This window comes from Strongylocentrotus purpuratus, unplaced genomic scaffold (genome assembly GCF_000002235.5).
Source record: "Strongylocentrotus purpuratus isolate Spur 01 unplaced genomic scaffold, Spur_5.0 spur5_scaffold_3, whole genome shotgun sequence".
In the NCBI taxonomy this organism is placed as follows: Eukaryota; Metazoa; Echinodermata; class Echinoidea; order Camarodonta; family Strongylocentrotidae; genus Strongylocentrotus; species Strongylocentrotus purpuratus.
In genome coordinates, this window is record NW_022145609.1 from 16,183,329 (window position 1) to 16,208,094 (window position 24,766).

General features: G+C 35.9%; 1 protein-coding gene across 1 annotated transcript in view; it reads left to right on the forward strand.

Moving 5' to 3' along the window:
• Positions 1–5,182: 5,182 nt before the first annotated feature.
• LOC100890386 overlaps positions 5,183–24,766 on the forward strand; it is a 41,861-nt gene continuing 22,277 nt past the window's right edge. Inside the window, exons 1-5 of the mRNA XM_030995939.1 lie at positions 5,183–5,813; positions 14,872–15,237; positions 17,875–18,083; positions 18,921–19,032; positions 20,038–20,155. Coding sequence (XP_030851799.1) covers positions 14,928–15,237; positions 17,875–18,083; positions 18,921–19,032; positions 20,038–20,155 — 749 coding nt within the window. The 5' untranslated portion in view covers positions 5,183–5,813; positions 14,872–14,927. The remainder of the gene's footprint in view (positions 5,814–14,871; positions 15,238–17,874; positions 18,084–18,920; positions 19,033–20,037; positions 20,156–24,766) is intronic.

Here is a 24,766-nt window from a genome sequence, read left to right on the forward strand (position 1 = left end):
CATCATCTTCTCGTGCACTATAGACCGAATGAAGGTTTTCTAGATTTCTGTGCCTTGACGGGGAGAAGGGGGGGGGGGGGGCATACGACGATGTCATAAGTTGAATATACGTCACTAAAAAAATGGACTCTCAAAACATTTAAATTCGAAACTTGAAAAGTGCAAGTCATAAGAAGTTGTGGAACAGGAAGAAGTGGAAAAGAAAAATTGATTTATCATTGTTTATATACCTCCCTTTAGTATCTTAGATAAATCTAGTCATCTGATTGGTCGAAATTGAAGTCGTGAGTTTAGCCATGCCCGCAAAGAAACGAACTATGCCCGTTGTCCCGGGTAACGGGCGGCATAGTTAAATTTTGCTGAGATCCCCATTGGTTTATGTGTAAAAAGTTCTTTGTGCGAGCACGGATACCATACAGTGTGTACAGTTTGTGCGATTCCCGAATGATCGTAACATTCAGGCATATTTACTGTGAAGATTAACAAACAGTGTCTCCCAATCTCCCATTACATTGTATCATTAATGATTCCATTCAAAATCATGTTTACTAAATGTAATCACTTAAGAATACAACGATTAAGAAGAAAAAGAAAAAAAAAAACAAACCGTTATTTGTTTCAAAATCGAGTTTCTTTTAATTTATAATTGTGACTGAAATACGTCCAAAAATACGAACACAGATTCCTATAGCCCTTCGCATTGTCCTTTGAAATGCACAAAAATTACAATGGCATAATTATATGTAACCCTAACATGATAATTTCTATGGATATACACTATAGGATATTGAAGTTGCCATCTCGAAAGTCTTTGCTCTCTGGATCCAAACAATTCTGACCGATTAAACCGTATCGCATCCGACTGCGAAGCAAAAACAAAACTATGTTATACAAATACAGAATCAAGCAACGTCATAAGCGATTAAACAAAAACAAAAATTCAAGCAATCGTATACAAAACTTAGGGCTATACTGAATTTAGTATCGATTCCTGTTTACCATTAAAATTACAGAAAAAAAAAGAATCGGCCGTATCCGCTAAAGTCCGAAAGTCCCAGGGTCCAGTTTCCTCCTTCTGCTTTCTTTTCTTTTCTTTTTATTGTTGAGAATTACTGCCACCGCATACACCTCAGAGATAAACCGGAAAACCCTGTATATAGTCGCGTTACAAGAGGTCAAATTCAATTAAAGGAAAACAATGCTAATAGTATCATTTACCATGTAAGCCTCTTGATCATCGGAAAGATTATTTTACGCGTTCAAAGAAAAGAGTTGTGTGGTATCAAATTGTATTTTTAGAGCACTTTCTATTATCACTTTATCCATCATGATGAAATATGTTTGACCCTTTGTAACTCGTCCAAATCAAAGGCAGCCAGAAGAGTTTTTTTCATATCGGTAGAAGTAGAGTACAAATAGTTCAATTATGGTCTGATTGCTTTCATTTTCTTCTTCTTCATGTTAATAATGTAACTGTATACTAATTATAAGATTCCTTGCGTGCCCGTAATCCCTACATCTATATTTACATGAATGATTAGTGTGTTTTTTTTTTACAGTATCTGATAACAAATGAGGTAAAATAATGAGTACACGTCATTGCAGTTAAGACATAGTTAGATATAGGAGATATCAAATGTGTTATTATTCTTTTCTTTCGTCCTTCTTTGTGACGGGGGGGGGGGGGGGGGGGGGAGGGAGGGGTAAGTAAGTAAGAAAGGGGTTCTATTGGTCCCATTGGCAAATATGTTGTATGCTTTTGTCATTTAATGCTTCATATAGAATATCATAGTCTTTCATCAAAACCAAATAAAGTGAACAGAATGAATAACAATAATAATGATAATAATATATATTGTTCACCTGGAACGGAGGTTAATTACACTGGCTGAACATTCTATCATATTCGTTTGAGAATGTCAGGATCCCCATTGAAACTGGTTGTCGGTGCCGTGTGCAAAATGAATTTTGAGGTGTGAGAAATGGCGTGAATTGGCGGGAAATCGATATTGTCAATATGGACACAGGTCATATGGAGGCTATGCATAAATTGGCTGGGTATCTAGCAGTGCATGATGTAGCTGAAACCCGATGTCTCGAGATATAGACCAAGAGAGAGGAAAGATGAACCCAAATAAATAGAATATTTTAAAGGGAGAGGAAAGTCGAGGAAGTAATAGAAAGGGAATCAGTTTGAAAAGAAAATGATACAACAACCCCCGCCTCTATCATTCAACTCGACTGCTTTGTTTTCTAGGATTTTATTTGTCAAATTAAGACTAGTGTCCAGAGAGAGCGAAAAGGAGATGGAAAGAAAGAGAGAGAGAGAGAGGGAGAGGGAGAGAGAAAGAGAGGGAAAGAAAGAAAGAAGAAGGGAGAGAGAGAGAGAGAGAGAGAGATAGAGAGAGAGAGAGAGAGAAAGAGAGGGAAAGAAAGAAAGAAGAAGGGAGAGGAAGGAAGGGCGAGAGAGAGAGATAGAGAGAGAGAAATAGAGAGAGAGAGAGATAGAGAGAGAGAAAGAGAGAGAGAGAGAGAAAGAGAGAGAGAGAGAGAGAGAGAGAGAGAGGGAAAGAAAGATGAAGAGAGAGGAAGAGAGAGAGAGGGAGAAAGAGAGAGAGAGAAAGTAATCCAGCAATATGATATCCATTCTGATAACTACGTTTTCCAGTTGAATGCAAAAGTCTAGTGGGCTTAAAGGGATCGGGTAACTTTGTCTCAGATTCTGAAACAAAATCCTGGATTTAGCTCATGCTGCAATGATCATTATAAACCTTTAGGTCAGACAGGAATCCGATTAATTTTAAAAGCCGATCTGGCTAATTATCAAGATATGTGATTGGAAATCGAAATTTCAGAAACCGTTTTCCTGGTTTTTATTTACACTACAGTCTATTGGGGAAAAATGAGTATGGTAAAACCGGTCACTCAAAGATTTTTTCTTTTTTTTAGGCACTTCATAATCATTTTGAAGCGCATTACGGCTTCTATATTATACCATATCACAGACACTGATAGGGCCATGCATCTCAGATTTAAAATTGTTAAGAATAACCTTAAAGAAACCACTTACATACCATTGTCATAGCCCTATATAATCGTGCTTGTCACCACCATACTATTAATTAGTCAATATCTGTAGTAATCATGCCAAAATGAAAGAACATTATCAAAGTTGTTTTAGCCGCCATGACGCTCATAAATACGCTTCATTTGAAGGCTGTAAATCATATTTTATGGCGCGACATCACAAAACAATGGACATGCATTCAAGAGAAAGGAAAATAATTTGTCTTCAGTGCCTTTAATTCATGATTGGAGAAAGTTTCCATTTCTAACTAAAGACAATAAAACAAAGGGTAGGTAAAATCTGATTCTTTCTTTAAAAAGAAAACAGGCGAGCGGGTTTAAAGGAAACGAAAAGAAAATAATTTGTCTCGTGCCTTTAATTCATGATTTAGGAAAGTTTCCATTTCTAACTAAAGACAAGAGAACAAAGGGAAGGTAAAATCCGATTCTTTCTTTAAAAAGAAAATAGGCGAGCGGGTTTAATAAAAAATAACTTTATTTGTTGTTCTATGACAATGTCATTATCAATGTCATCACCAAATTAATCTTGCTTCCAGTGGAGGTCTCAATTTTGTATTTAAAAAGTTTGAAGACATCCCTCGTATTTTCAATTATCTTAACATAGACGACTTTCGTTTAAGCCCATAACTTTTGAAAATATAGGAATTATCATAGATCTTGTTAAAACGAAACAAAACAACACAACACAAACGAAACAACATTAACATCAAAATATAGACCTTGAAGGTTGATTGGACACATGCTTTCGTTGCAGAGATTCTTACCGATAAATCCATAGGAAACCTTTCTTTTGCATCAACGTTTTCTTCATAATCATCTCAAATCGTCTCGAATTAAATTTTCAAAGAACCATTTTATGTTGATTTTATGTGTCGAGGCAGAACCATCGAATTTCAAGTTTGTGTTCGTTGGGCAGAACACACAGGGGCGCGGAGCTTGGACGACGGTTGTTAGTGTATGTCGCCCTCTGTTGATATAAATTGTATAGGACCGTTATATCAGCATTATGCACTGACCTCTGTTAGTCTAAGAACTGATTTGGAGGTTAATTTTGTTTTTAAATAAGTAATAGTGTTTGAATTATACATTTGTTAAACTACTTTAATATTGAAAACTTAGAGGCAAATAGGCAACTTGGTGCATTTTGGTAACCTTGCAAGAATGCCTGAAATCGTCATCCAACACGAGTTTCGTTTTTAATTAACTTGATGGCCCCATACATTCGATCTTTGACTTTCCAACTACAAATGATTAGTATAGATGGATAATCCTTTCTGACATCAGGTTGATTTTAATAAAAGCAGAGAAGAAATGATAAAAATACGAAAAAAAGAAAAAGAAGTAAAGATCTGTTAATAGTTTGGAAGTTAATTAAAAATTGGTATCTGTTTAATCTCCTTCTCGATATACTCCTCACTTTGTTTTATATCATTCAAACATAATTCTTTTCAGGCTCTTTTTTTATTCATTGATTTACTCCGGATTTACTCTCAAACGTTCCACTCCCAGTTTCTCTGATTCATTTCCCTTTCGTTTTATTTCCATGCGAGGCCCCCGATTATAATGTTTCGTGAACAGCGAATAACAAAGTGGATTTCCTTAAATTCTTCTGGGAACTCAACCAATCTCCATGTGTTTTAGACGAAGAGAAGTTGCCATTATACGATTTCTAGAATTTGTTACATAATCTTAGCGCGATACTGGTACGGTTCTTATTCTGAGGAAGAGCAGGCATGAAATGAATATGCATATTTACTTACAACCAATCAAATGGCTCGCAGCGGCATTAGCTAGTTTGCAGCCACAGACCCTGTCAGTCGAAGTGCGTAAAAGTGCGTAAAAGTGTCTAAACTGTGAGACCACACTAAAGGCATACTAAATGGACTCTGTGCTTTAGCTATTCCAGACCTTATTTGAAAAAAGGCAGAGATCGATAGAGCTAGGCTCTGCTAAAAGCGTTATGAATTGTGGTACAGTGTCTAACCAGAGTCTGTGCTTGCAGACTAAGCACCGCTGCCTCGCGCGCTCCTGCTTCTGGTAACTTTTGGGGGTTTCCCTGAATTCTGCGCACAAGCGCAAATAGCGACCAGATGATAACACAACTCCGACACAGATGATTGTGGTTTGGGCTCATCAGGTTCTCGCTAAATCCTGGAAAGTTATACCGCATGAAATCAGCGCTTTGTGACTTGTGTTTCGTTTGTTATCCGATTGCAACAGAAAAAAGCAGGATCTAGTTTCATTATGTACATGTGTGAATAATTCAATTGGATCGTCTCGAGATTTATAAGGTGAAATCTCCAAGGAGGGGAGAACAGTCCATTCAGGGATTTCAGCCACGCGCCTGTGACCCTTGGTGATGCGGAGCGGTACTCGTTGGCAAGCGGGTACTGGCCGCGATCGGAACATGCAGAGTCTTGTCTACTGATCATGTTACTTCGAGTTCGGCAATCATCAAAACAAAAGATCAGGTTTGATTGCAGTGCAGTGTCAGCCTGGCCTGGTCTGGTCACCAAACTTTGAATTTTCCCGTTTTTGGAACCTACTCGTGCTCTGTCCAGGTGTGTCGATTGAACTCTTCAGGACTTTACGGGTCATCTGAGTTTGCTTAATTCAAATTGAATTGCACAACAAAGAAACCTGTTTGATTTGAGAGTCGAGTGACGCGATTGAGGGGTTATCAACCTGCCAAGACCAAGGAGTGCTTTGTGTATAGCTGCAGCCAGGTAATTTTTTTAACAAACTGCCATGAGTATTTTACAAACTTTCGAGTTTTGTCATGCAAAATCACAATTTAAGACTTTTCCCATTATTCAGCTAGTGTGGATTTTCATGATTATGAATGGGTAATTTGATGAATAAGTTCAAATTGGAAACCAAGCATGTCTACTGTCGTCTGGTCATGAGTCATATTTACGTCTAATTAATTTGGTGAATCTTATGGCAGCATGTGCAGTTATTGAGTTAACAGTTGATAATTAAAACTATCCATATAACTTATAGGGGGAAAAAACACTAATGTGAACGTAACCAACAAATTATGGCAAACACTTTCACTATTACGGCACGCCGGATTTTAAGATCCTGTTTTGAATTAATTTCCAGTTTCGTGTTTAACTTTTTTTTTTAATTCTCATGCCACTCATAAAGTGCTTGTGTTGCACTGCCGACCTGCCAAGGGGGAGGGGGGGGGGGGAGCTATTGCAATGGGAATTTGTTCTGCTAAAAAACTGTGAGCTTGTAAGGAAGGCAATGAAGGGCAATTAAACTTCCACTTGAAAGGAAGAGTATTATTTTGTTTGCTCGATTGAGAAAAAAAATGTGGTTTTCCCCATGGTATTTTATATGATTATGTAGAGAGTTAAGTATAGACTGGGTCAGGCTTGAACTACATGTCACAAAAACCTCTGGAAAAAAAACCCTAACGGAAAATTGAAATGGGATTACAATAAGTACTATTGCCCTTGGGAAAACTCATATTTTAATATGATATCATATATCAAATCCTTCAAAAGAGATTCTATGTAAAGGAAAAAGAACCCAATGAATTCACTTTTGAGACCCATGCACCTGACCGAGTGGATAACATTCAGATTAATCATTCATCTAACTAAACTTGAAACCTTTGTTTTTGGAGCGATTTAATGACTGAATGATGTTGGTCATCCTTATTGGCAGAGTGCGAAACATGGTTTCGATTCCATCTCCTCCTCAGCAAAGAGAGTGAATGCAACCAGTAGGTCCATGATGCAACATACCATGATACAGTCTGCTGAGAGCCAGAAGGGCATTAAAGCCCCACTGCACTACTTGCTACTTGCGCCCTCTGTATAGCAAACAATGCCTAATTGGTGCCTGTTGGTCCCCCATGATCCTCTTTTTCCTATGTTAATTGAGAGCTGATTTGGTGAGATGACCACATGACAGTGACCTTGCAGGGAGGTCTGATCCCCCTGGCCAAACTAGTGCAGACAGGCTTTAACTCATGAATGTCATTTGACATAGGTTACACCCATCTGGATCTTAACAGTGTATATGTGAACCTATGGTATAGCATAAATGCTTTTGTCAATTTTTTCTTTTCTTCATAAATGGGGATGACATTTGATTCATACAAAGTGATGAGGATGAATTTCTCTCTAACAAAATTTCAGAAGCCGGATCTTTTTACTTCACTATCCCAACCTCACAAGACCAGTAGACAACTGTTTTCTCGTCTGTTATTGTTTAGGGAAGACCCTCAATCTCAGGTTACAAAAGTAGAATACAAATAGGCCTATGAGCCACTACCAGGAGAACGGTATCATTTCAGTTTCCCTCAAGGACGATGATAGCTTATACTCCCGGTATTTGATCAATGTTGGATTGACGCCATTTTTACTGAAGTAAGAAATCAGCCATCCGAATCCATGTATTTCTATTTCCTTTTCTTTTGGTGATAAGTATGAATAAGTTAAGAGAGATCATGAACCTAATGGGTCAAAGGAGAGACCATATGTCACAATACTTCTTTTTTGTGTGTGTGTTAATCTTTTGGGTGTATATGCTTGTACAATGTACTTATTCTGTAAATCTTCAATCTGGTCTTGTCATACTCTCTTCTTATCCTAATTTCAAATTTTCAGTTTTTTGTAGGTGGCAGCACCAATAAGGTATTTCCTTCCTAGCTGCCTCCTCATTCACATAAATACTCACTTTTCTCTATGTTTTGTCCAGATCACCTTTATGATGTATTTTATATTGTAATATTATGTTATGTAATGTATGTTTATTTTGACTATATATCTTGTGTCTAAGATTTATACTCACAATATTGTTCCTGCTGCCTTGCTGGCGCCCAGTTGGTACAAGTTGGGGCTGGAAAATAAAAGTGATCTTAGACTTTGCTACCTCGTTGACTTGACATTGAAATAGGAAGAACTCTTAGATGAATGATGGTCGAGTACAAATCTATTTTGAGATTGTCACTTCCTGAATATGATATTCTGTTTTGAATCATGCATGTATAGCAGCACTTGGTATAGCCAATGGAAATGGAATACACATTGTTTTTGGCTATGGTATTATTTCAAGAACACATGAAAAGGAAAGTAGTGTCATTGCACTTATTGCATGATTTAGAAAGGAATCAGTGAATTTTGTTTTATGGGCCCTGGGGAGTGTTTCACAAAGATCCTAAGTTGAACTTATCTCTAAGTTGGACTCTGTGAAACGCCCCCAGGTCTAATGCAACTTGACAGGGCTACAAGTTCATGTTGAAAATATTCATTGTGTTTCTGTGACCAATCCTAGATCCAATAGATCCAATATCAAAAGTTTCTATTAATAATGCACCAATATTTCTTTCATTTTATTTACATCTTCCCAAAATCATGGAAATTTTAGGAAACGGGGCTGGAGAAATTAATTAACTTTAAGTCAAATAATAACCATTGTGTGAGGTGCTGTGCAGTATTGGTCATACATTATGTTGTTGTTACTTTAGGAGTAACAGTTCTATAAGCAATATAATAGAACTGTGAGAACTTGATGAGGGTAAAGTTGCAGAAGCGCTAGTAGTAGTCTAGATTCTACATGCTCTTACAGATTTTTTTCTTCAATCATCATTTTCCCCCCTCTGATCCCCGAAAATTCACTTTTTGCGACTTGCAAGGGTAAGAATAAACAGACTGACTTGGTGTTTATTGAGGTTGTGTTTTTTCTCTCAGCTGATTGGGCGTGCGACTTAGAAACAGTCAAGGCAACTGATAGAAGCAAACAATGAGAGAAATAGTAGTTTTCACACATGAAGGCCCCTAAATTTAAAAGAAGTATGGTTGAGTCTTTGAGATCTTGTGCGTCTGATCAGCATGTCCCTGGTCTGATCATGGGTCCATGGTCTGATATGTCGTAGGACAACAGTTGCATGCCATTATGGAGACAGATTCAATGAACAAATAACCTTTAATGTACATACGTCCTTGTAAGTTTAAATCATATTGTATCGTGAATCTTCTAGACTTTGTGCTCATATAGGCATAGGCGTAGATAATAACAAACCTACAGCAAACAAATTTGAATGTGACAGACAATAGAGACATACTTGTTATTCTAATTTGTAGACTTTGATCTTTTTTTAGATATCACTATCAGTCATGGGAATAAGTCTACATTGTAAATTAGGGATGGGGTAGGGGTAGGGGGGGGGGGTGAGGGGTATATGTCCTCCACCTTTGAAGAAGATAGAGTCCACACACACAGACTTTTCAAAATTCAATTACAAAATAAATAAGATCAATCAGTTGTTTTACAAAACAAATTGGACAAAGGTTGATATAAGTGGCTCTTATAGTACTGACTCATTCTCTTTAAAATGCTGCTGCAATTCTGAAAAAAGGTTGAGAATGTCCCACGACGTTGTGTTAAACTTAATTTTGTTCTCCAAAATATCAGTCATCTCTATTATAGTTGTGTTTATCATTCTGAAAATCGTGCATGGTGCCCCCCCCCCTCCCCCGCCCAATTCATTCAAGGGATCACTGTTATCAGCTCTTGATATTCAATTTCAAACAGCATTCAGCTTTCACAGTGATGATCAGAATATGGCCCAAAAAAAGTAGAGTCATCATTAGAACTGAGTAAATAAGAGAAACAAACACATTTATGCTGGACAAGGAGCACACACTTGTCCTAACTCTAGGTGTGTGTTTATTTCCATTTGACTTTGGACTTTGTTCTTTCTAGTTACTTACTAACCTCATACTCCGATAGGTCATAGAGTAACTTTAAATTGTTAGCACGACCTAATATACTTCCCTGACATGTCATCGGCCTACATGTACATGTAGTTGTGATTTGTTCCTGTAATGAGGCTCTTAAAACCTCAAGTTTAATTAAATTACAATATCGGATCAGTTTTTTCCAATTTTTATCCCTAATATAAATGGTCTGTTTTCACTCAAACTTGCAGATTCTCTTTAATTGTACATCTAGCATTGAAGTCGCTATCTTAGCACAATTTTCAAACAGTGTTACAAGTCCCTTTAATATCCTGACCCCTTCTCCCTGGTAGTAACGTATTCATTCTCTCTGTTACATCTTCACTGAAGGGCAGGATGTTGCAAATCAGCTGATGTAAACAAGTTTTGTTTTGAGAAACTCCATCATGGATGAAACTAGATAACAACAGTAACAACACCAAAACTCAAACACACTTCTAGTGACACTGACTTGCCATTTGAATGCCAATATTTTTGACTTCTCTTTGATTTGTTCATGAACATTTGGAACAGAAAGAGCAGGAATCAAGGCTAGCATTCTTAACAAAACGTAACGACCGACCTTGAGTCGAAATCCTGATTATTCCATCCATCAAACCTGGAAAAGTAGGCAACTAGTCTTCTGAGATTTCTTATCTCCCCTCTTCAGGCAGTTACCTTTGACCCCACATCGAGGATTAGGGCCACATGTCATGTGCGGACTAGTCTTCAACTTCACACCCGTCCAGTTGCATCTTCATGACAAATATAATATACAACTCTATATCTGCCTACTCTTAGAGTTTCATGATTTGAACAGGGAGGAGGGAAAGCCCATGTTTGAAGTGGCACACAAATTTAAATAATTTTATCTTTATGACAATCATGCAATGGATCTAGTACTAGTAGGTCCATGATCAAACCCATGCATCACTATGAATTTACCAATACACACTTGTGGTATGCAAAGTTGAATAAAAAGGCAAAAAGTTCAATATTGGTGAAATACGGTATGAGGAAAGGGTGTCTTTGAGAGTTTGAGTCTTTATAGATTGTGCTATTCTGATAAAGAAGAAGATGAAGAAGAAGTAGAAAAAAGGCAGACTGAGAAAAGGAAGGACCGGATGAGAAACTAGTATAAATTCATTTCCGCCTCTTCAAGCACCAGGACACTTAATACGAATCTTGTAAAATGAATCATTGTATAGGAAATATCAAGCTTTACATTGGCCCTACACTTCATGACTTATCAAGTCAAGTTCTGTCATGAATTTTCATCGAAGAAGACACATCTATCAAAACAGGTGTCTGGACTTACAGGTGCCGGGAACTACATTGGATTGTCAGATGTTTAGAATAGGTAATTTGTGATTGATGTTAATTTGGGAATTCGTTTACTGGAATAGGGAACCACCCCCTGGTGACGTCAATGATGTCATGTGCTTATTTCTTTTTATGAATGAAAACAGCATATGTGCATCATGTAAACGTATAGTGGGAGCTAAGTTGGTAACCAACTGCTTGCATCGCTTATGATGCATGTATTTGCAAACCAGAAGCTTGTGTTGTGAATTGTTCAGGATGCCCATTTGTCCATTTTCACGGCAGAAAACTTCCAGGATGACATGCAAAACTTCATTGTTATGTCAATTGTTTTTCTATTATTTTGTAGTATGAAACTTGTCCTACTCCTCCTCCTTATTGCAGTTCATTTTTGCAGATGTCATCATGACGTATCACTCTATTCATCCATTTCTGTTGTAGATTGAATACTGTACAACTTTGTTGATGTAACTGGTTTAAAAGTATCAATAGTCCATAAAGCATATCATTTTTTATGCCCTGTAGTGTACCCTGAAACTACCACTTTATTTGTGTCAGCTAGCAGACATAGTGAAAAATTGAAGGGACATTACAGAATTTTCAGTTTTTGCAACAAGATAATGGGGGGGGGGGGGGGGGGGCGGTACTATGATTATTTCACAAAACATTCGCTTGTGGTTCAGAGTCAACATTTTAAAACTGTTATTTCAAGAGAGTCTAATGGATTTTGATGTCACCTATAGTTTTTTGTACTCCTAGGACATATGAAAATAATCGTACATTTCCCACAAGAAAATTGCTTTATCTTCTGTGTTTCGTTTTTTGAAATGGCAGAGGAAAAAATGTAAAACAGAATACTTGGAAATGTTCTGCAGTATTTTCTCTAGTGTATTGTATACCTTCCAACCCGGCTGTTATCTATAAATCTGCTTCTGGAATAGATACTAATGGTTTTTAGATTGCCCCATATTTCATGAAATTTCTTGGTCTATGAAAACAGGAATGTTGCTTTTTTACGTCAATACAGAAGGAAGATGTCCCCAAAGACTTTGCTTAGATCATGATAATCTAGGGTGGTATCAAAATCATGTCTAAATGGTGCACAGGATTCAAAGTTATGGTCTTGATTATATTGAATAATACCAAAATATGAAAATGGTTGAATGGAGCATAGGATCTTCCTTAACCCTTCAAATGCAATTTGGATTTTTATATGAAAAGATTTTTTACATAGATTCCAGCTTGAATTATCTGAGGCTTCAACAAGTTTACCGGTAAGAAAGTTTCATGACAGCAGACATTGCTTTAGTGTAATTTTAGTGTGTCATTATTTAGAGAATAGAACCCTCTTTTGTACGGTCCAGACACTGAGACAGTCTTGTGGTCTCACCTCTCTACAAAGACCACCTGAAATTTGTCTCCCTCAATCATTAAGAAGAAATGTGTGTCGCAGAACCTGTCTTGAAAGGACATCTGACTGCAATGGCAAGTCTTTCGCTTTCTCATGAGTTTCTTTTCAGGTGACTTTTATTATTCACAGATTTGACTGGGGATTGGGTCGGGGGTTCTTTTGCCTATAAAGTTGTTATTACTATTGGACAGAAACAATGAAAAAGAGTCAACAAATCATATTACATCTAGGGTCGATGTGATTTTGAATGGTTTTGACTCAAGTTGCATCTGATATCTAGAGTTAGAGTATTCATATGAATTAATATGCCAGAGCTCATATTTTATCTTTTCCAGAATCATATCTTTTCCTGCCTTTGTTTACTCCAGTAACATCCTTGTTTTTGGAGTAGGCTATCTTATGACGCTGCAGGTCAAGTAAGGTGTCTTTTAAGAGTAAACCTGTGATAAAAGAAGACAAAGGAAATTCTGCATAACAGGAAATGTTTTCCATCGCCCACTTCGCCTCTTGTCCAGGGCAAAGGAAAGTGCCCCCACCCTTGTAAATGAACTTTATGTCAGCTACTAAGTATTAGACTATCCATCCTCGTTATCCTGAAAGGCATTGGCTATTTTAGAACACAACAAAATTAAAAAATTAAAATTGGTTGAATCTTCATCTGCTCTAAAAATATTGTAAGTTTTAAGGTCAAGATATTGTTTAGTGAGATTAGGGACCCGTACTGGTGAGATGAAAGAGAATTTTTTTTTTTCCATTTTAAGTGTATTGTGGAATTACAAAATGTGAAAATACAAAATAGTATACAAGAATTAAACATAAAATATTATTTTCAAAGTGAAACATACACGTATCAGTGGGTGTTTTTTTTTAAATCTGGTACATGTACAAACAAAATTTGATTACAGAAAGTGAGAAAAGAAATCCAAATTGCTGCAAGGAAATTTAATTTTGTTTGCAAGAAAATCCTCAAGAGTTTTTTTTTAAATTTTGCTCAAAGGACTGTTTAAGAAAATATTTGTTCTTCTCTGTTATTAAAATTCATGCATGTACCAATGCTAGGAGCCAGCACTGCCGTGTACATAATGTGTACTAAAGGTTGAGCACAAATAAAGATGTGGAAGGAGTTCAATATTTGTCCCCAAGCTCGACGTCCACCGAGACGTACTTTACTTGGAAAAAGGACTTCTGGCATTGAACCTATAAGTAGAAGTACATATTAAGGCCTGTTTTCATCAGCTCGAGATTGCCAAATAGCACGCTATGTCTGATTTGGGAAATAATCTCAAAATTACAGATCGTGTCTTCATCAGCTGGAGTCCTGACCTCAAAACTTAAAACTCAAGCTCGAGATAACTTGCTCAGTGTTTGGGCATAGTGCGATTCTTCGGGCTTGTGAAGACGCACCGGACAAATAGCGGGATATTCAGCAAACTAGCCCAAGATATCTTGGGATGATTATCATGACCAAATATCCAGCTAGTTGCATCTTCAGGATGAAGACGCAAATTAACTGGATAATTTGTGATCGGGATAGTTCAAATAGTGAGATATTTGGCAATCTTGAGCTGATGTAGACAGGCCTATAGTCAGTTGACATAGTCCGGTGGATGTTGACTTGGTCCACAAGGGAGAAATGTAGTTTGGGAGCATTATGTGAGGTTAATTTGCCAACCCAAAGACTGATGAATTAAAAGCATGTTTGTTAAAGTCTGGTCTCTTATTGACTCATTTTTTTGTGTGCAAAAGAAACAAAATATGAAAAGACAAATGTTTTCTTCTTCATTAGGAAGGAATTTTGCCCCCAAATCAGTTTGTTCCCAGGCCCTAATAACAACAAAAAATTGAAAATGAAACCAACTAAATGCTCCATGACTCAGGAAGGCATTACGTTATATATATTTACATTAGTACCATTTGGGTGTTTAGCAAACACGTTGTTATTGTCGTAGCAAATTGAAAGTAAATTTGAAATTTAGTAATTTCTTTTGATGTCAAAGTTTTTGCATTTACTTTTGAGATTAAATCAGGTATGTGTACTTTCCTTTTTTTCTTCTCCATCCTTTGTGTGTTTGTAATAAGAACCTTTGCTATTGAATGTCTTTGTGCTGTTTTTATTATTATCATATTTCTGCCCAGGTCATGGCAAGACAACTCCAGAAGTTTATTTGCAATAGCTAACAGAGCAGCCTGTATGGGCATAAACAACGGAAAGACTACACACAAGGAAATTAGATCCTTATCTACCACTAACATCTGTTACTATACTCTGCTGACTTTTTTTCCTTTCTTTTCTTTTTCATTTTTATCTTTCAGAGAGAGAAAAAAAAGTAGCACTACACAAGGCCACTGCAGATAGCCAAGGGAAAAGAATGAGGAAGTGCGCTTCAGGAAATCGGGCAGTGTGCCAAGACTGCCCACCGACCAATCAGGCGCGAGGAAGCCTATTGCACCTGGGGCTTTTGACCAATCAGAGGAGAGGGATGTCATTCAGTGAGGCCAGGCATGCTGACCAGCTGGTGGTTAGGGGCGGAGCTTCTCTCCCCAGTGATAGTGACCATTTGAAGAGGAAAGCTACTACAACAACTCAATACCACAACCCTGGATCATGGGCTTACCTGGGAATGATGACCTTTGTCCTCTTGACCTTCATGTCATGTCAACCAGTAATGGGGATTGAAGGTAATTATCCTCAGAAAACTGTGTAACTCATTGGCATCTGTTATTACAGTATTTCAAACTTTCAGTGCTTGTCTTATTTTGATGCAAACAGGCTGTAAATGGTTCAGCACACTTTGTTTTTCATTCTGTTGGTCAGTGGCTATTGATAGCATATTTGCCCTCCGAAAGAGAGTTTTCTAAAAAAAAATTCCAAGGGAGCAAAACATGAAGAAATTTCAATGAATCAACACCGATAACTATTAAAAGTTGCCCTAAAAGCACGTTTTATCATGCAGCTTTGAATTTGATAACAGGATGATTTCCTCACATGACATATCACACCTGGAATTTGATTTCATTTGAAATCATTGTCAAATTCCTTTCAAGCCAACAGTTGCATATATACATGTAGCAAAAATACTGCACTTGTGAAAAACCATAACCCATGATATTTTATGGTGCCTTTGGGCCCTGTGAGAAGAATGTAACATTATGACCCTGTTTATCAAGTAAGTTGTAACAGAAAGTGTTTTCCTGGTCTTGTTGAATGTACTTTTTAAAAATGAAAGTGTTTTAACGGTTTATAAAAAGTTCCCCAAGTTTCTTTTTAGCACAAGTTTAAAACGTTTTGAAAAAGCAATCGTTCATTTTGATTTAGAAGTTAAAACAATTTCAATTACGTTGGAACGGAAAGTGTTTTCCTGGCCTTGTTGAAATTTTTGTACTTTCATGTAGTATTTAAAAATGAAGGTGTTTTAACAGATTATAAATCTTTCTTTTAAGCGCAAGTTTAACTTAAACAAAAACAATCGTACATTTTGATTTGGAATTTAAATGCTGTCATATAAAGTTGCTCAGAACTCAACTCAACGTTCTCTTTCAGTGGCAGTCCAATTTATCATAAGTTCAGTTTTTGTGAACTTGAAGACAGAACAATAAGAAAAAGAATGGCCAAAGTTTGAAATAAATTGGACAAATAAAAGTAAAGTGCTAACTAAACTTTTTTGTTGTTGATAAGAAATGCCTCCTCATTTGGGGCATTACTTAAAATACATGTATAATGGTATTAATGGATGTATTATTGTAGGTGCTTCGAGAGAAGAGACCCCCCCCCCCACCCAACACAATGATTAGCACTAAAACAAATTGAAAAAAAAAAATGACATTCTAGTTATTAACTTAATTAAGTGTGTTGGAACAAATGGGAGGGTTGTCCGGAACTACATCACAGTGACATTGTCGCTTCTGCTCATATAAAATTCCCATAGTGTTCAGTGGTTACATTTTCAAAGTTTCATTTTATAACTTTCTTATTGGTTGTCTGATTTAGTTAAGACCTACATCGATTTGCTTTCTCTGAATTTCTGCTTTGTTTTAGAGCAAATTGCTAATAAGCTTGGATTTCCCTTTATTATAATCCCTGATCCTAAGCACCCCCTTTCCTATGCATTTGAACCTTTGCCTTTGAAGAAGTCATGCAATGATTCTGCTCATGTAGGTCAAATGTTGGGTGACATGAAGGGAATTCTCCACTTGCCTGACATGAAACATTAGGTATCGAAAGCAAGCTTTTTAAATATTATTGCAATTTGCCCCTAGTACCCAAAACTGTAAGCCAAGATTGTATTAAAGGAAAATCTAATCTTGGTAGTAAACTAATCTAAAAGAAAGCAGAAAAATCAGAGAAGCAGACTGGTAAAAGTTTGAAAGTAATTTGACAGAGACCAGGCACCACAGAGTTTTTGAAAGTTGTAATCACTGTACTAATATGGGTGCTTCAAATTGGCTGAATCTCATTGGCTAAATTGGAAGTGTCACTGGGACGAAGTGCTGGACAACTTTTCCATTTGATCCAAAACAATGACAAAAGTCACAAAACATTCAGTTTTTCAAAATGTATGATTCTGGAGAGTCTTCTCTTTTTAGAGGACCTTTTAATAATTTGATGTTATTATATTTGTGACCCTGCCTCTTGTCAATTTCTCTTCTTCTGGCAGAGGACCTGGGTAATTTAAATGTACCTTTTTATTGTGTTCCAAAATAAAAATGACTTATATGTCACTTCTTTTGTAATATAATTGTTTCTCCAGTTCATAAGATCCGTTTATGGACTTTTTACTATTTGATTGCACCAAACAATCACAGTAAAATTGGTTTCATAGTGGAAATGACTCTTGTATTGCAAGGAAGTGCTTAATGATTTAAAGTTCCTGAACAGTGGTTAAAAAAAAAGAGGATCCTATTTCATTTTTTTGTTATTTTATGATATCACTTTATCCAAGTTGCGATTGTTTTGTTTAAAGGGAGAGAGTTGTTTTACGAGTCTATAGCAAGGCTTGTGGGGTGACTGAATTTCAGGGACATAAAATTATAGCAACTGTATGGCAAAATAATAATAATAAAAACGTTGCTTATTTAAGCGCTTACCACCAAAGTCTCTAAGCGCTATAAAAAACAAATATGATAAACAATTATGTAATAAATAAAAAATTGCAAATAAACCTACAAATTACAATACATATGAAATACACATCAATGTGAACTGAGTAAGTTGATCATCAAAAGCAATTTTGAATAAATGTGGCTTAAGACAAATTTTGACAGTTTTTGGCAAACAACAGTTACCTCGCATCATTAATTTTTTTCTTCTCTGCACAGTTGATATTTTTCCTGAAAGTGGTATTATTGAAGTTGGGGAGGACCTGAACATCACATGCATCTTGAGAAATGATAGTGTAGCTGAGAGAGATATGTCGACATCGTCATTGACATCGACATCGACATTGACATTGACATCAAATGACATCGTGTGGTACAAAGACCAAGACATTATTCCGTTTGAGGATTATTATATGGTGAATGACATGGTAAGAAAGTTACCCTTTAATCAGAATGATATGTCTGTCTAGAGCCAGAAGGGTTTCGTCTCTGTGTACAATTAATTAGATAATACAAGTTTAGTAGGTCAGAGGTCAGAGGAAATAGAGGTCAATATTTGAAAATACAGTTTTTAGTCTCATCACACGATATGACAAGACTCTCTCTCGATATGAAGCATGTACATGTATGAGCATGTATCACCATAGGAAGACCGATCCAATTTTTTGGGAAAATAGGTGAAAGTTCAAAGGTCATAACGGTCAATTTCTATGAAATCTCAGGGTTTCCCTCCTGATTAATCAGAATGTATTATGTGCAATTTGAACCATGCACTAGGGTGGTATAATCCAATACGAATTAGTCTGCATCACCATAGTGAGACAAATTGATTGATTTCGGGCAAAAGAAGGTAAAATGTCAAAGGTTAGCAAGTCAATTTTGATTAAATAAATTTTTTTCTAAACTTCTTATCACCAAATCAATGACTGTTTTTTTTAGCTACTTTAGTAGTGAACTTTAAACCTGTAACTGGTGTGCATCACTGTAGGGAGCAAAGTGAGCAGATTTTGGGATTGTCCAGTCAAAAGTCAAATGTAGTAAAGATCAGTTGACATGTCAGTATAGGCTTTTTGTCCTCATCACGATATTCAAAGAATAATTCAAGCACATTGGAGACACAGTCACATTTGTCTTCTTGTCTGTACTTTGCTTCCCTTTTTCAATCGATCCTTTTAGGAATTAGCTTATACTTTTTTAATTTTTCATTTTCCTTTCGTTTTTTAATGTTAATGCCCTTTTCTTGTCTGACCTGTTTTCCTTTTCAGTCCATGATTTCCATTGTGAATGCCAGCTTGACAGATGCAGCTACCTATCATTGTGCCCTGTTTCAAGACTCTAATGTCGGTGAATTTCAGAGTTCCATGATCCAGGTTGGATGTGAGTATGATATAAGTTTTGGGGAGGCTCAGATTAAAGATAGAGTTGAGTACTAGCCATGTGATGACATTGTGAAATAAACTGGAAGCAATTGGGAAAGGTTAACCCTTTCAGTACAGAAACTTCTTAAAATTTGCAAAAATTATACTTTTCTTTTATTTCTACATTATTTGAATAAAAATCTGTCTCTGAGAATAATATGCATGGTTATACGCTATATGTTGAAATTGTTCTATTATACACATTTTATATGAAAAACATTGATTTGATCCTATTGTTTGGCCAATTTAAGAATTTTAAAGCTTATTTTCCTTTTTAAAACTCCTGGCATCACAAGCAATGCGGTCATGCAAAGTGCAAATTGGATACAATGTATACCAAAACTTTGCCCTTTCTTTTCCTGTATAGTTTTGTTATTAACAAATGAAAAGTTATTGAGCCAATACACAAAATGTGGAATAGTTGTCTTGAAAGGTTAATTGTTTACCTTTGCATGCACATGTAGTACAAAATGATTGAAGTTTCAGAATAGTCGTAATTAAAAGAACTTGACTCAATCGTGATGACTATTGTCAGAGAACATTTACACTGTCTAATACAGTACTTAAATGACTATTCTTTTGCTTAATAGTTCCCATTTATCCTGACATTGAGCAGTAAACAAAAGTTGAATAAGATCACATTTAGATTTGTGATATCTGCTTTAAATACTTTTTACGCAAATAAGAAGATCTGATCTACACTTCTATGTAAATGTATATCAAACAAATATCACACAATTATTAGTTTGAGCATTGGAATATTTTACTACCACTCTTCATTACTTTATTTTTTTCCGGTTAAGAGATATATTGTTTATATTTAATTCAACTCTGGAAGTACGCACTCTCTTCCACCCCCTGTCTGTCTCTGTCTCTCTCTTTGTCATTTTTTCTCCAATTAAAAAAAACAAGTTTTTTTTTCCTTCTGGTTGTGACTTTCGATTTTCTGTAATTGTTGTTGCAGATATACCGCAGCCTGCAACATCGCTGACGTGCTCCAGTCATAATGTCCTAGACTATGAATGCGAGTGGGACCCGATACCTACTCACATCATCAACGAGTCCCATACATTTCAATTCATGTAAGTGACGTTTCTGATTTTAGGATCTCAGATGCAATGAAATAGCAATTCATTCATGTCACTCAACAGTTCCAGCTTAACTTTTCATGTGTTACATGAGACTTTTTGTCTCTCCTATCTCACTGCCTATGTGTATTTGTTCATCCTATTTTTATTTATAAATTATATAACCAATGCAAATTATTTGCAGTGAGTGTTATTTTTTATCCAACTCTATATCTCATTCTGGGTCTGCTCGCTATTCACAAGGACCACTATTCATAAGGACCGCTATTTACAAGGACCACTATTCATAAGGACCGCTATTCATTAGGACCGCTATTCACAAGGACCGCTATTCACAAGGACCGCTATTTATAAGGACCGCTATTCGTAAGGACCGCTATTCATAACGTGTAACTTCCCATATCTGAAGGACCCCTATTCATTAAAAGAAAAGGGGGTCACTATTCATAAAGAAATAAGGACTGTTATTCATTCACTTTCATTTAGGTCCTTCATATCACCCATCATTCAGAATCGAGCACTGATATTGCTGTATGACTGACATCTCAAATTCACATTTGTTAGAATCTTATATGGATCACTGTGATTGGAATAAATAAAACAACGAAATACTCATAATCATTCCGTATTATGAATTTCTATGAGGACTATATATCCCACCCCCCCCCACAAATAAAAACAAAATCAAATTTTATGTATTTTCTGTGTTTGCTTTGAATTCATCATGTCTTCAGATTAATTAATGTTTTATTTTTTCTGAACCTGCATGCATATTTATGTTTACATTCCTAATTTTTCCTGCGTTATTTTTCATTATATCCTGCCCCCTTGTTGCTACAAGGGCTAGATATCGCACCCCAAAATAAAAACAAAAACAAATTTATCACAGCCTACTTTGTTTTGTTGCAAAAAAAAGACAATAAATGTTTGGTTCATATCAGTTTAGTTTAGTTCAGTTTATTTCATTTTTGCACGGCACCAACTTCAGCCAGAGGCTGTTCTTCTGCAGGTGGGTGCACAATAAAAGATACATGTACAATTATAAGATATGAATAGCGGTCCTTACAAATAGCAAAGTCACCCCTCTCATTTCATATCTGAAGTCTTGCTCTTCAATTGCTTCAACCCGTATAGATTTAGAAGCAGAGGTAAAAACGGCCAAGTGAAGGTTTTAGAAACAAGACAAAGTGATATTCTCTTCTTGTTCTAATTCACAAAATCTCATTTTTTATTGATAAGGCCTAAAATAAAAACTTGTTGTATTGCCCTTTGCGACCGGCCCAAAAATCTGAAAATCTATGGTCGGCATTTTTTATTTTTTATTTTTTTTAACCGTTTTTTTTTAGATTTGTTTATTATTAATTTAAAAAAATATGGCACCGGTATGTATTTTTTTTTGGTGGATAAATGCATAAAATCAAATCATAACCAAATTCTCACTCGTCTTCTGCCCTAGTTTCAAAATCCTACTAGCGTAAACATCTTGATCAACACAACATTGCAAACCATGGATTATTATGAGGTGAAAAGATATGAATGGAATGATGACGCTGAAACACATGTATTAAAGCATTTATAACTGAGAAATATCAGCCAAAAGAGGGCGGGAAAAAAACAAAAACATTCAAAACTGAAAAATATCGGCCCAAAGAGGGCAACAACAAAAAAGTTTAAAAAAAAAAAAAAACGGCTTTCCGACCGACCGACCCATGTTTTGGCACCCAAAGGGCAATACAACAAGTTTTTATTTTAGGCCTAATGAAGGAACAGATATATAGTATATGTATTTCAATGAGTAGAAAATATGAAAACATGTTACCAATCAATATATTTTTGGCATGCGAGGTACAAAAAAAAATAAAATAATGTAAATTTTGTAATATATTACTTTAAAAAACAAATTGAGAGTAGCTGGGAAAGGTTAGTCTTAGAGTTGCCAATTTGTGTTTGATTGCATGATTGCAAAAAATTGTTGAATTTTATGTGATTCATTGTCTTTGTCTCAAACTCTCGTTGACAGGAGGGTTTTCTGTGAATTTTATTTCCTAATTGACTTCTTGCCCTCTCATCTTTAAAAATGTCGGTAATTTCATGCAGCCTCACATAAACTTTAAATTGATATCATTCCATATTTACTTATAAAATTGGGTCATTCCATAGTGTTGGGGCAATTTTTGTGACATACCAAAAATGAGGAACTATGTCTCCTATCAACTGTTACAATGTTTGCTCGAATTGAGTTCAGCATAAAAATCATAGCCAGTTATATTCAGAAGTACTCAAGCTTTATGGTGAATCAATATTATAAACCCAAAGTTTATGTGCTATTCTATAAATGTGATGTATATGTAACGCTGGTAAAATAAAATACATACTAAGCAAATATTTTTAAGAGAAGCAGCTGAAACAGGAATGATTCTGGCAGGGCACTACTATAAATATTCATTGCATTAAAATCTTCAACAGATGATTTCATCTACCGATAATATGTGTAGTAGAAGATCTTGTACCACTATTATGTGGACGTCATAGTTTTCACCCCAACCTCATGAAATGACCCAATTGTGAAGTATATTTATTTCTAAAAATTTGTATGATAAATGAACTGCATTAAAATCTTTCTAATTGAAGGTCTGCCGAATCAATAGCCTCAACATGTTGGCTTTTTTCATCTTGGTTAGTTTGACAAATATCATAAATATTTACTCTGCACTTGTTCACACTTTCACTTTGTTTTTCTGTAAAGGTATCGCACAATTTGGGATCATTAGAAAAGAAAATATTATTTGAGCCATGAGACTTGTAGAAAATCTAAATTTTGTATTAATTCCTCTAAGAATTTAAAGATTTTTGCATAAGGTGTTTCACTAAGAGTTCATTTTCAATACCAGTATGTACATTCAGCTTTTGTGGTTAAGATGATTTTATTTCAACCGACAGAACTACCAAATTAGCTACCCCCACAATTTCTTTTAAATTTTAAATGCATGTGTTCACAAATACTGCCAGGTTTTGCACTGCTTCTGTACAGGTATTTACAGCAATATTTGGAGGAATTCACGGAAATTATACTTAGAAAATAAAGATATGTAACCGTGAAAAAGAAGATATTGATGTGGAGTTTCATTGTAAAGAAGAATGACATTTTGACTGCAAATTTGGTCATTCCCATAAACATTCTTTTTATGAAAAGAAGAAATTAATGCAGAATAAGGCAGATTTCACTTATTAGCACCCTATTCTTTTTTTCAAACCTGGGATAAAAATATGCTTTTTCTCACCTGTGATATGCTTTTTCTCAGTTTAGCCTGATTTATGCACTGTTTGAACCACTTACTTTTTGCACTGCAAATATTAAAGATAAACTTTAGTTTTGATAAATATAGAAAATAAATTCTCACAGAATCCAACAAAAAATTACACTGAATGTTCAAGATTACAAATAAATGGCATGTGCCAAACAAGTTTGGTAGAAAATGTATAGTACTAGTGCTGTAGCTCGAAAGGCCTACCGGGTTCTAAACCGCCGGTTGAGTGTTTCGGGCCGGACATCTTGCGGGCTGAACCGCAGCCAGAGTTACGTCCACCGGTAACAAAACCTGGTAGAAAAAAAAAGTTTTGAAATAGCTCATTGTTCGTTTATCTACTTATCTTTCATCATGATAAAACCTTCAAAGTAACTGTAAACAAACACAGCAAGATGATTGCCATGGCTCGATTATGTTACATCTGTTGAGTCTAGCTTAAAGCTCACTTACGTATAGCAGGATAGGCCTATATGTGCAACCTGACCTCATTTCATTTGAAGGAAAATAGAAAATAAAAGATATTTTCAGCAAAAGCTTGAGATTATATATCATCTTGGTTTCTGAATTTAGGTTGTGTTGGATTTAATAAGCACGGATTTGTTCTCGTGTATGAATAAGTAAATATAGATTTGCTTTTTTCGTAAGTTTCTAACGTTAAACAGATTAAACACTATTAAGTTTGATTGCTTACATAAATAAAAAATCTCAGAAGTCACTAAACTGCATGACATTGTCCATGAAAGTGGGCTGTTCTTCCAATCGTCACATCCTGTTCGTCAGAGGAATTCCTTCTTTCATAGAAATATAGGAAGCTTTGAATTTACTTTCTCTGATATTGAGATCAGACATAAAGAGATTTTTATTGCTTTTACAGCCCTACACTTCCTGGGACGGGTCGGGCAGGAAATACACACTTGTATGGAGATTCCACATTATTTACTGAAGTATCCAGGGGCACGGGGCATAAGCGCCCCCCCCCCCACCCATTCCAGGGCAAAAGACCAATCTGGCATATATCTCATTGAATATGAAAGGAAGATTTGCCCCAAATTGTGCCCCCTGGCCCTGTAAAAAGACCCCCCCCCCCCACAAAAAAAAAAGCTGTTAACTTTTTGTTGTTGTTGCATGTCTGAAAGGTTTAAATAGTCTTGGCCCCCAATTAATCCTGGCCCCGTTTCTGTTTTTTCTTTGCACTTGTATTCAACCTGACGACCTCAATAATGTATAACCATTGCAGGTGTTACTGTAGCGTTGATTTTTATGAATAGCTTTCATTTTGTTGCATAAATTTAGAAGG